Source organism: Cryptomeria japonica, chromosome 2 (genome assembly GCF_030272615.1).
Source record: "Cryptomeria japonica chromosome 2, Sugi_1.0, whole genome shotgun sequence".
In the NCBI taxonomy this organism is placed as follows: domain Eukaryota; kingdom Viridiplantae; phylum Streptophyta; class Pinopsida; order Cupressales; family Cupressaceae; genus Cryptomeria; species Cryptomeria japonica.
Genome location: NC_081406.1, coordinates 31,160,048 through 31,172,807, shown reverse-complemented (window position 1 = coordinate 31,172,807; position 12,760 = coordinate 31,160,048). Strand labels below are relative to the sequence as shown.

Sequence of the window (12,760 nt, the reverse complement as noted above, 5' to 3'; positions counted from 1 at the left end):
AACATGGGTGAAAATAGAGAAAAGAATATTAATAAATAATTACAAGCATTGAAGGCCCGGATAAACACTAGAGTAAGATTATCACAAACAATTGTAAATAAATATAAGGATGACATATGTTTTGTGATTAAGAAGGATGAAATCTGGATGGAAGCAGTTATCCCAAGAACAATTTGGGTTACTGAAATGGGTTATGAGACAAATGATCACATCATTGAAACATATGCTAAAGCCCTTTTGGAAGCACCAAATGAACCTAAGGAAGAGGTATTTGGCAGTGCTGAAACCATTGAAAATCAAATTCAATCCAAGAAGAGAGTGAAGAAAGTAGAAGCAACGGTGAGGAGAGGTTCAAGGTAGGCTAAGGCTATCAAAGATGTACTAAAACAAACCGGTATCACTAAAGATGAGTTATAGGCACGAAAACCATAAACTCACTTTTCACCGGTAGCAACTTCTTCAGAGAGTGACATGCCAGCAATATTTAAAAGAGTTGTAAGGAAAAGGAAATCTTTACCGGTATCCACACCTTCACCTAGAAGAACCAAACAAAAATAACAAGCAGTGAGACCCCCGGCTAAAAAGATAACTCCTAAGAAGAACAAGTTGACACCAAAGAAAAGGATTCAACAAAATATTACTCTGATTGACAGACTGTTGGATGAAATCACAGAAGAAGGAAAACTTAAAAACATCAACAAACTATATGACTCACTATTAGTTGATGATAAAGAAAAGGTTGAAAATAGTGTTATTTTATACTTGGATATCTACAAGAAGTTCTTGATGCAAGTTGTAGATGAACTACCAGATGAACTATTCAAGAGACTGGAAGCAAGAAGACAAGCTATTGTAGAGCTTGACAAGAAAATAAAAGTTGAAAAATTACTTGCTATCTACCCAATTAAATCTTTGAAAGAAATAGATGATCTAACTGTAGAGGCTAACCAGTCAATATTCTCTACTGCACACCGGCATATTGCACTAATGGTTGGAAGAGTAAATGAGGTTGTAGAGGAAACTGAAAATGCATGGGATATATTCCTTGTTGAGAAGGAAAAACAGGAAGAGTATAGAAACCCTAAACCAATCAAGGTATATTAGAAAGAAAAAGATAAGGGAAAAGGAAAGGTTTGTGGACCTCCAAGCATCAAAATAAGAGATAATTTATCCCCGCCACCTCTGGTTACTCCACCAGTAACAACAACTGAAGATCAATCGGCTGATGAAAGTATGGATATATCACAGGAAGATACAAATCCTAATTCTGAGGTATTATATGCAGTAGATGTTGATACTCAGAAGGTCAACATTGTGGTAGATAAGGACACAACCAGTAAGACAGATAAAGCTAGAGAACCACTAGTAACTGATAACATAGATAATACAGAAGGTAAACTAGCAGATGGGAACATAGAACAACAAGCAGAAAAACAAGCTCCAAAACAGGAACAGGTTAATACAGAATTAGTGCCACCAACAACTACTGAGCAAGACAAACCCTTGTTTAAAGAAATGGAAACACAGACTGACCTACTAGAGGTCACTGCAAGAAAGGATATTGCTCCCACCAATGGAATTCAGAGTGTTGACCCTTCAACTACAGGATTTAAATCAACAAATGTAACTGAAGTTCTTTTAGACTCTTTAAAGAAAATAACAGATTGTAGTTCACAGGCATATAAGGCTATAGATGACACAATTCCAATTTTGAAGATGATAGCTCCAAGATGTAATGTAGATAATAAGGATTCTTTGAGTCAACTTGACACTTTGTCTAAGTATATTACTGACAACACAGTGACAGATGAACAAATAAAGGAGGAAGCATTCAAAGAGAGGTTAGAAAAGGAAAAACAGAAACTCTTTGAGGAACAAATAAAAAAGTGTACAAGGCAGTTTGACACACTTCTACAGGAATTATGTAGAACATTAAAAGAATTCAAAACTTTGTACAAAGATACTTGTAAGACTAACCTTTTGACAATTGATATAGACAAGAAGATCAACAAGATACATGAAGAAATAAATCAACTAGCTGACAATTTTATTAATTCATCTGATTCATTATCATTTTTTGAGCATAAGATAACAGGTTGTGAGGAAGAATTACTAAAGTTAGAAAGAGAAAAGGAGAAAATAAAAAGTAAGGCTAAGGATCTGAAATTAAGACTAAGCCCACAACTGGACTACCTAGCATCCTTAAGGAAAGAAATATCTGATGCATTGGTACAAGGATAGAAATCACCAGTAGAGAAAATGCAACACCTCACCGGTATAGTTCAAAGGACAGAGGCCGCAATAAAAGACACTAAAAAGTTCATTGAGAACTTGAATTTGGTTCTGGCAGAACTTTTTCAAATTGTAACCAACTGGTTACAAGGTTGAGATAGGAAACTACACTCTATTGACACTTTGACAACCTTTGTCATTGATGCCAAAGGGGGAGTAGTGGTATAAGAAAAATCCAATAACTTAGGGATCATCTGCTCAAGGGGAGCACACTTTTTTGGTAACAATTTTTGGACTTCAATTTTTGATACACTTCTGAATTTTTCTCATGAGTGTTGCCATCAATGCCAAAGGGGAAGATTGTTGGCAAATGCACACTCCAATGAGACATTGTAGGTGATTGAAGGTTTGTCATTGATGGCAACCTTACAATCCCATGACACCGGCAAGGCAATCCACCAGCACTAGCAAGATCAGACTCTACACCGACACACAAACCACTGGCACCAGCAATGAAAGGAAGCATACCGGCACAGAAGCCGACAAAAATTTTGTTGATAATATATTTTGTTTATTATTGTAAAATCATTGTAAGCCGACTTGGCAAGTTGTAAAATAACTCTTATATATAAGAGATCATTGTAGAACATTTTGTAGTAGATGGAGGAATGTAATTAGGCAAAATAAGGCAGACCTATTATGCAAATTATAGGTTAAGGGTTTATGTAAGAAGCAGAGCTATAAACCGGTATTGGATCTAGCATAGTAGATTCTATTTTGTAGTGAAAGTCATTGGATTTATATAATCCATTTTGTAATTGAGTAGTGAGCTCTAGGCACTTGGCCTTCCTACATGTGCAGGCCCCTCTTGTAGCAGTAATATTCTCTTATTGGCTAGTAAGTGAATATTGTGGGTCAAAAATCCCACTGAGGATTTTCCCACACCAGGTTTCCTCGTTAAAATATTGTGTTATGGTGTTTTTTTCATGTGGTTGTTTTTATATCTATTTATTGCATTGCTTTTTGTTTACCAGTACACAGTATTGATATGCTCTACATGTTTTAAATTAAGAAAATCTTGTCACCGGTTAGATATTGATTCACCCCCCCTCTCAGTATCTATGGGAATCCTAACAGATAGCATCTCCTATGCCAGAGTACAGTTCTGGTTTAAGCTCTATCTGTTCCAGTTCTGAAACCCTAAACACTTACCGGAATAACCTCTTACATAATCTTCACATTACAATCATATCCCTCATTACGTATCATATCCAAAAATGATCTAACCAACTGACCTATATACTCTTTTCAATCCTCATGCCTTATGTCAGCTTACATAGATAATTACAAAATGAATATACAAGTCGGCTCAATTACAAATAAACATAAATATCAAAATCAATTGCCAATTGTCAGATCTCCAAAATTGATTTCAGCCTCCTATACCGGTATTCTGATGAAGACATGTTAGCCTGCAATGCCAATACCCAAATAATTCCTCCTGCCGGTGAAGATACCTGCCAATGTCGGTGTTGATACTGGTGAAGTGTCTATCGGCAATCAACTAAACCAAAATGTGAAGCCGGAACATGTTTCCATCAATGAAAACATATTGAAACCAATCAAATGAGTGTCAATTGCCAACACAAGAATGGGAAACTCCCTTCCACTTACTTGGGGCTTCCTTTAGACAAAGGGCTTAGGCTAAGCAAACTTTTGGACCCACTAAAACTAAAGATGGAATTGAGGCTTTCCTCTTGGAAGAGAAGATAGTTTTCATGGGATAGGAAAATTACTATGTTGAAATCAGTCATCTTGTCAATCCCTTCCTACATATTATCTTATATAGCCCACTCTCGTGTTAGTCAAAAACTTAATGAGGTGATGAGAAATAAAAATGGAAGGGAAATGGCAAGAAAGATATTTTTCCTTTACCTTGTGGGATAAACTTTGTAAATCAAAGGATGTAGGTGGGATTGGAATTAGGGATTTACTCCTCCTAAATAAGGCCCTTAGGGCTAAACTTATCTAGCATATGTTCAAAGAGACTCACAGAAATGGAAAAATATAATGTGGGGTAAATATCTTGATGATGATTACCCCTAAAGCATCTTTACAACCTCCAACATTCCTTAGGGATTGAGGGAATGGAGTTTCATGCAAAATTATAAATATATTGTGATAGATTCTCTTTCTTGGGATACATATCATGGTAGCAAGGCTCTTTTTTGGGAAGATTTGTAGGTTGGGTAATCTAATGTAGATAGTTTTTAAATATGTAACAATTTTCTAGCACCTTGAAGTAATTGTGGGGTGATTTGGTAAAAGACTACGTTATTTTCTCAATTGAAGATTAGTCTATAGGATGGAAATGGATTTGGGACTTCTCTCTACAAAACTTTAACACATGAATATTGTGTTTAGGTAGGGTGAGGATAATTTAATATGGTGTGGTTCCAAAATAGGTCACTATAATGTCGAGGATAGATATTTAATACTCTCAAAAGATATGGACTAGACAAACACAAGCCTCCCCCTACATCTTTGATGAAGTAAATTTTGTCTCCCAAAAGTAGGAACCTTTACATAGGCTTCTTTGTAAAAAAGAATCTTAACACCCAAGAATTTTAGAAGAATGTTCTTTCATGGTCCCTCTAGGAATTGTTAGCAACAATCCAGAAGGAAAACTAAGAGAGCAGGGGGGGGGGGTGAATCAGTCTTCACGAGATCAACATAAACTGATAGACTACAACAATAACAGATAAGAAAATTAACATCACTACACACAACACCAAGATTTTGACATGGAAAACCCAGTTAAGGAAAAAAACATGATGATAACCTACCCACAGTAAGATGATACTCTGTAGTAGTATGTGAAAATATTACAATGGGGAATGCACATGCATTCATGTACACCGCCTAGAGCTTACTACTCAAAGATATTTTCCTGGAAGGCTACAACCCTCAAGGAAGTCTCACTAACTTACAAAATGATTTGGACTACAATCTGGAAGGATTGAACTGCAATGATAGCATCTACAAATGCCTAATGACAATTCCGGTTAAGCACAATTGTCTACTCAACAACACCAATCTCACTACAACAGTTCTCTGAAAAATATATCCTTGTTCACACATTCGCCTCTCTCTGAAAATACAGACACAATATCGACACCTAAATTTCATAAGCATCTCACCTATATATACAAATCATCAACCTTGATAACAAGGTCGGCTAAACCCTCAACCCTCAACTCATAATTATAAAAATTACATTGCATGATACAAAGATCAACCACCAGACCAATATTATGATTTACATTACATAGAATGGACCTAATTCAAATTTCCAAATGATTACATCCACCAGAAGTCCCACCAAGATCAACCGCAACACGCTACACCACCAGAAATACTGCATAACACGTAAATCATCACCGGTTCATAGAAATCACCAAAAACTCACACAACGATCAATGCGGATCACCAAAACAAATAGGACATGACTAGGGAACACTAGTAAGCACGTTAGAATCATCTAGAATAGTTGCACCAACACCTCTTTTCAAATCTTCATCGGTCAATGTCTCAAAGCTCAAGAACACAACCAATCAGCAACTATAATGAGGAAAGATAACTTGTGGAGAACCAAATCATAAACCATATGAAATGAAGATACATGAGATCATCCCAAACAAAAATCCAAAGTTCCAACACAAGATCTAACCACAGCAGAATATACCGGAGGAAATACTGAATTCTGCAAAATAGTGATCAACAAAACCAAACTACAAAACTGGATTAAAAACTCTTCCCAAACTCACCAGAACAACTCACAAGAATATGTTGACATCAATGACAAAAACATATCCTAGCCATATCAATGATCAACCAAATCTAACAATCTCCCAAATAATCCAACAAGTATGTTCTTTGCAATAACCAAGAAGAGGTCATGGATCATCTTCTCTTGGATTGCCCCTTCTCCTAGGAGTATTGGTGTTGCCTTTGTGCCATGTTGGGAATGTTAAACACCCTCCTAAGTAATATACTTAGTTTATTTCAATCTTGTCCACAAATTAAAAAGACAAAGACCACAAATTAAAAAGATAATGGCCACAACTTAAAAAGACAATGTCCTTTGGTAGCCTATGGATAACTTTACCCTCTATCATGTTATGGAAAATGTAGAAGGAAATAAATAGGAGGTTATTCAAGGAGAAGAAGATGAATATCACATATTTTCTGAACAAGGTGTAGGTGATGGTGATTGAGGTGGTCAATAGTATGCTATTCCAATTGACTCGAAAGAATATCCTTTTAACAGTTTGGGATGCAACAATGAAGTGCAATTGGCTTGGTCTAAGAGTCCCTTCATGGTTTGGACATGGGGGGCCCATCTCTATCTTCACAAGAGACTAGATTGTGTGGCCCTTGCCTCAAGTAGGATGGTATAAGTTGAACCCTTATGGGCTATCAAAAGACAACTCGAGCACCTCGGGTGCAAGTTGTATTATTAGGGATTGGCGTTCAGATGAATAATTTATTCCTCTTCAAAACCTCTACCTAAGAAAAAAACAATCAGGGAGAGTTTTGGGCATTGATGCATTGCTTTGACATTTGTAAGGCTTGTCATTAAAAAAATTAAAATTAAATGTAACTTGGCCATTTTTGTAAATTCTATTCAATCAGGAAATACCTCAAATTGGAAGTTGAAGGCCCTTTTGTAATGAACCTTTGAGTTTCTCCAATTTTCATCAAGGAAGCTAACAAAGAGACTGGCAAACTGGCTAACTTGGTTGTTAATGGTATTAATTGCATCTTTATGAGGGTATAATTAGATTAGACTCATTTCTTTCGATAAGATGGGTTGTTCAAAGGGATTTTTTCATTGGCTATTTCAATTTATTACAAACACATTTGACATGATCTTTTCTCCAATTTCAAAGGATCATTTTCCTTTCAAGCAATCAAACCTTGGTGGTGATAGACAGTGTAGCACTTCAATATTGTTTGAAGAACATCTATCTTTATTACCTTTATTTTCCTATTCTAGCTACTTATGTGAGGTGACGATGGCCCCTTCTATATCTAGACATCTTCCCTTTCTCCTTTTCACTTGAATTTACATTGGAGACACTCATCAAACTTAGTGAAAAGTGGCAATTGTCTTTCCTTGGGATTATTATAGACCAAAGGCTGAAAATGGTTTGCAAAAACTTGGTCTATTAGTGATCGAGGCCATCCCCATGGTCCTTGGCTGGGATTTCATCAACTCTATGGACTATTATAAAGTTAATACAAATATTTCTTCTTGCTTTTTGGCTTCCTTGTTGGACTTAGGCGAGTTGAAGGTGCAAACATTGTTGCTTCTATGAGAAGTGTTCAAGAATATTTTTATGATGGATGATATTGTGGTCTCGAACGAACGTAGTGCTGATATTCCTTTGCTTACAAACATGCCAAAGTTGTTTCAGCCAATGATGGTGGTGCACAGGCAGCCATTCCTACTCAATTTGGACATGCAAACTTTGGCTTGACATCGCTAGTGGGCCACACTTGGTAGAGACTTTCTCCGCTAGGTGGTTGTTATTGATAATGATGACAATTTTCTATGGCTTCAATAGTTTTGTTGATTTGTGGCCTCTAAATAATTCTATTGGGAAGTGGACTCAATTCATTCTGGATGCCTTTGGATTTTTGGAATTGTTTTGTTCTTCTCCTTGGTTCTTGGCTCCCGAGACATCTTCTCTAAGGAAGGCTTAGTCTTTGGTCATCTTTAGGTTGGCCCATGTGACCCTTATTGATCGCATCTTGTGGGTTTTTTTCTTTGGTTGTGTTCTTTTATATTCTTGTTATCTAGTTGTAAGAATGTTGTATTTGATTGAATGTCATAAATGGTTGTCACCCCAACGATAATCAAATTTGTATTATAAACAAATTGTAAATTTTATAATACTAATATAAATCTCTCGCAACTTCAATTGCAATTTATAGACCAAAAGAATAATAATAATCTGAATTTAATTTAATTTTAATTTCCACGACCGTAATTATTTTGAAAAGAAAAACTACCTTACCATTGGACTACCTTAAAAGAATTGACACCCCCCAAATAGGGAAAAGAAGAAGAAAGGGAAAGTTAAATTTGAACAATTAAAAAATTGATAACGAACCCTGGGGCAGAACTTCCATTCAAATATCCTTCTAATTTCTGAACGACATCAAGGCAGGCACGTTGTAATTTTTAAAAGGCCTGACGTACAAGGAAAGACAGTTATACAAAGACACGGTCTGTTGCACGGACAAGGAAAGAATGCAGAATGAATTCAAGTGAAGGAACACTGGAATTACCTGATGCAAATCATTTCTCTCTTCCTTCCTTATGAGAATGGTCATACCTTCCATTCAAATATCCTTGTAATTTCCGAACGACATCAAGGTCGCCACGTTCTAACTTGTAAACAGCCTCAAATACAAAAAAAGATAGTTATGGCAAAGACACGGTCTCTTCCATCATCAGAACAACTATGAAGCAACACTGTAATTACTTAATGCAAATCCATTTCATTATACGCGTACCGTATTTGGTGGGTTTGTGAAAATGGTCATACCCGCATTCATTTCCCTCATCCTTCTTTGTGAAGAGGATGAGAAGTATCTGCATTTGCATCCCAAAGTAACAAATCCTCTCTTTTTCTCTTTTCTTATGGAATGAAGAGCTTTCAAGTAAGGAAATTTGTTTCAGCCTCAACTTTCACACACATAAATTAACCATAGCTTGTAGGATAACTCTTCACCACCACCAATTCTGTGTACTTAACTGGTGAAAGATGACAAAATTTAGAAACAAAACTCATACAGCAAATAGAAAACAAACTACATTAAAAATCGTATAACCTTGCACATTTAATTTGAGTTTTTGAAATAAAAATTTGCCAACGCTTTATTGCATGGAAACAGCCATGGATACATCATTGCTCTTTTGCTAGCTTGGAAAGTAGTCTAGCTTTTTCACCGGTTTGAGATGGAGAAGAATTATATAAATTGGCTATACCTTAGGGAGGGTACTTGGAGTCGGTATTCCCATAGCACACAACAAAATGGGGGCTTATGGATTTCACCTGTCTTTAATTGTTGCGTGTTTTGGGATAAAATCTGTGTGGGGAGATACAGGTACTAATGCTGTCAATCTATCTGTTTGGTCGTTTCCTTCATTATTTTTTTTTAATTTTCATGAGAATTTGTTTTTGTCTGTGCACATGTTTTGGGATAAAATCTGTGTGGGGAGATACAGGTACTAATGCTGTCAATCTATCTGTTTGGTCGTTTCCTTCATTATTTTTTTTTAATTTTCATGAGAATTTGTTTTTGTCTGTGCACATGCAGATCCGTTTTTGTTGAGTCATGCGGTGGGAATCAACTATGGTAGGCTGGCAGACAATCTGCCACCGCCATCAAAAGCAGTGGAGCTTATGAAGAGCATTAACGCAGGCTATGTCGAAATCTACGATGCGAATCCTGAAGTCCTGAAGGCGCTGGCCAATAGCAGCCTCCCTGAAGTTCCAGGCATGGCCTCCAGCACTACCACTTCAGACCAATGGCTTCGAACCAACCTTCTCCCTTATTATCCCCTCACCAAAATCTCCATCATCATGGTGGGCAACGAGATTCTATCAAACACCCAACTTCAGCCCTACCTTGTCCCGGCAATGCAAAACATGCACACCTCCTTACAGAAGTTGAATCTAGACTCCTCCGTTAAAGTAACCACATCCGTAGCCATGGACGCCCTCTCTTCCTCTTACCCTCCCTCCAACGGCTCCTTCAGACCAGAACTCGCCATGTCAGTAATACAGCCCATGCTCAGCTTCCTCAGTGCCACGGATTCTTATTTCTTCCTGGATGTCTACCCTTTCTTCGCCTGGAATTCCGACCCCGCCAACATATCTCTGGACTATGTGCTCTTTGGCGAGATAACCGCGGACGTAGTACAGGACGGCATTCTGAGTTACTCCATCATGCTGGATGCACAGCTGGACGCCGCCATAGCGGCCATGGCGACGCTGGGATACGGTGAGGTGAAAGTGGTCATTAGTGAGACGGGGTGGCCCACCAATGGCGACTCAAGCGGCGCCACCGTAGCCAACGCCGCCAGCTACAACACAAGACTCGTCAGCAAGTTTTTATCAAACAGCGGTAGTCCGCGTCGTCCGCAGACGTTCTTTCCCACATTCATCTTCGCCCTCTTTAATGAAGGTCAGAAGCCCGGTGCCACCATAGAGCGCAACTGGGGCCTCTTTTATGCTGACGGAACACCAGTCTACGACATCGATCTCTCCGCCGGCGTGATTAAAACTCTGGAGGCGTGGCGTCGTCGTCGTCGACTGTTTCTTGTCAATTTGTTTGGGCGATCATTTTGTGCTCAACCAATTTGCTTCTATTATTTATTTTTTTAACAATAGGTTTTTAAGGTGCGGCGTTGTTAGGTTGTAAGCGACCCAACAAGCCCAGGGAGTAGAATTCTTTGTAAGAAAACAAGTATTAGAAGAAATGTCAGAGAATACTAAGATATGGCATCGCACAACGATTGAGCTTCAGATAGTTATTGTACGAGGATTTCAGAATATTGAGGTGGCGGGCATGACAGTTAATAGTAAAACACAAATCAGAATCCAAATCTTGGTTACTATTTGTATGGAGAATTCTATATCATGTCATGTAGCTATTCAATGTAGAAATATAAGTTTTAAGGTTGAATTTCTTTTGACTAAGAGTATATCTAAATCTTTATATTTTTAACTATTATTGATGATATTAGATTTTCAAAATTCACATGTAATCTTTTTTCTTTTTTCTTTCTTTTTTACTATTTTTTTTTAATATATATGATTCTATAATTAATTATTTTTCTATCCTTTAAACTATCTAATATTCTCTATTTATTATAAATTAGAGTGATGGCGTAGTAGTTTTATCATCTGTTTTTTGAAGACTTGCAAGGTGATTCTAAATTTGGTTGGAGAAGTAAAGTGAATTATCTTGTTGTAGATTCTCTATTTTGAAAAATACTAATATACTTACTCTCTTTCTTGGTGGAAATATTTTTCAAAGGATTTGTATACGTAAATTTGGTGTCTTAGTTGATATGTAGATTTTATATTGTTTTTGAATGTTTCAATCACTTTCATATTTCATATTTGGTTATCTTATTTCAGATTTGTAATCACATAAAGAAGTTGTTATTGCAAGTTTTATTTACCTTGATTCTCAACATAAGCCTCGATAATAACATTTGGTACTACCTGAGATATAATTTATATAATGACTCTAAATTGATGTATAGGTAAATAGATATTCCAATTTATTTATGGGTGCCACCCTAAGGGTGCTTGAAAATTGTGAGAACTTGCAAATTTTTTATGAATACATGAGATGTATCAATGTTAGAGAGTTTTCCACGCATGTGAAAGATATACATAAATAACTAAAATAATTGTTAATCTAGAGAAATAAAAGATATAAAATAATAGGTAGATTAAAGAAGTGAAAAAAATTATAGGAAGTGTGGTGCTTGTGCATTTCTAAAAAGAAAGACTTATGAGTCATAACTATAATAAACTAAGTTAAGAAAAAATGGACCTTTTAGAATCATCAATATATTCTAATCAAATCCTTATCAATTGGACATTTCTAGAAAGTTTTCTAGCCTATACAACTATTACAAGTGTTAGAATAAAAAGAAAAAAAGAAAATATAAAAGAAAATATTTCTAAGAAAATGGATGGTATAAATAATTAAGGCTAGTTTGGTATCTAGGGTGCTAATAGACTAGAGGTGAGTATAGAGAGGGTTTTGTGAAATGAAAGATAGATAGTAGAAGATCTTATATATATTATTCTTTTTCTATCTTATCTAGTGGGCTACAAGATGTTTCTATGTAACTGGTGCTAAATGCATACATCGGATAGTGGTGACCTTTTGTGATGACAAAATTGATGTTGGTAATAGAAATCAAGAGAGTTTTGACTCACTAGATGCTTGCCAGATTAGGAGAGACAAAAAAAATTCCCATGTTTGAATGTTTTGAAACTATATTTTAGCTTTTCAAGGAATGGCCTCTAGTGGTCGAGGATGACTTAGGTGAGGAACCATTATTACCAAGGTTCTTTGTCTTTGTGACTCGCCATAGTAGACTAAACTTATTCTTTTTTCATAGTTAGTGAACACCTAGAAGTGGATTAAATGATATGATTATAATGGGGAGAAGCATAACAATAATCTAGATATCATAATCAAAAGATTAAAATTGATAACAAGTATTTGGCAAGTTTAGATTGCGAATAACTTGGTCGTATCTCATCAATCTAATCTCATTTTTCACTATTTACATTAAATCCTTAGATAGATCCACTTCTACAAAGACCTTTTATATAAATATAAAAATAAAATAACTATAAAATAAGTCTATACATCTAAAATATTTTAACTTAAAATTTTATAATAAATTAAAAATAATAATCTG

General features: G+C 36.1%; 1 protein-coding gene across 1 annotated transcript in view; it reads left to right on the top strand.

Annotated features, from left to right (window-relative positions):
* LOC131859023 (probable glucan endo-1,3-beta-glucosidase A6) overlaps nt 1-10,694 on the top strand; it is a 100,074-nt gene extending 89,380 nt beyond the window's left edge. Inside the window, exon 2 of the mRNA XM_059212537.1 lies at nt 9,625-10,694. Within this exon, the coding sequence (XP_059068520.1) occupies nt 9,625-10,694 (1,070 nt within the window). The remainder of the gene's footprint in view (nt 1-9,624) is intronic.
* The last annotated feature ends 2,066 nt before the right edge of the window (nt 10,695-12,760 follow it).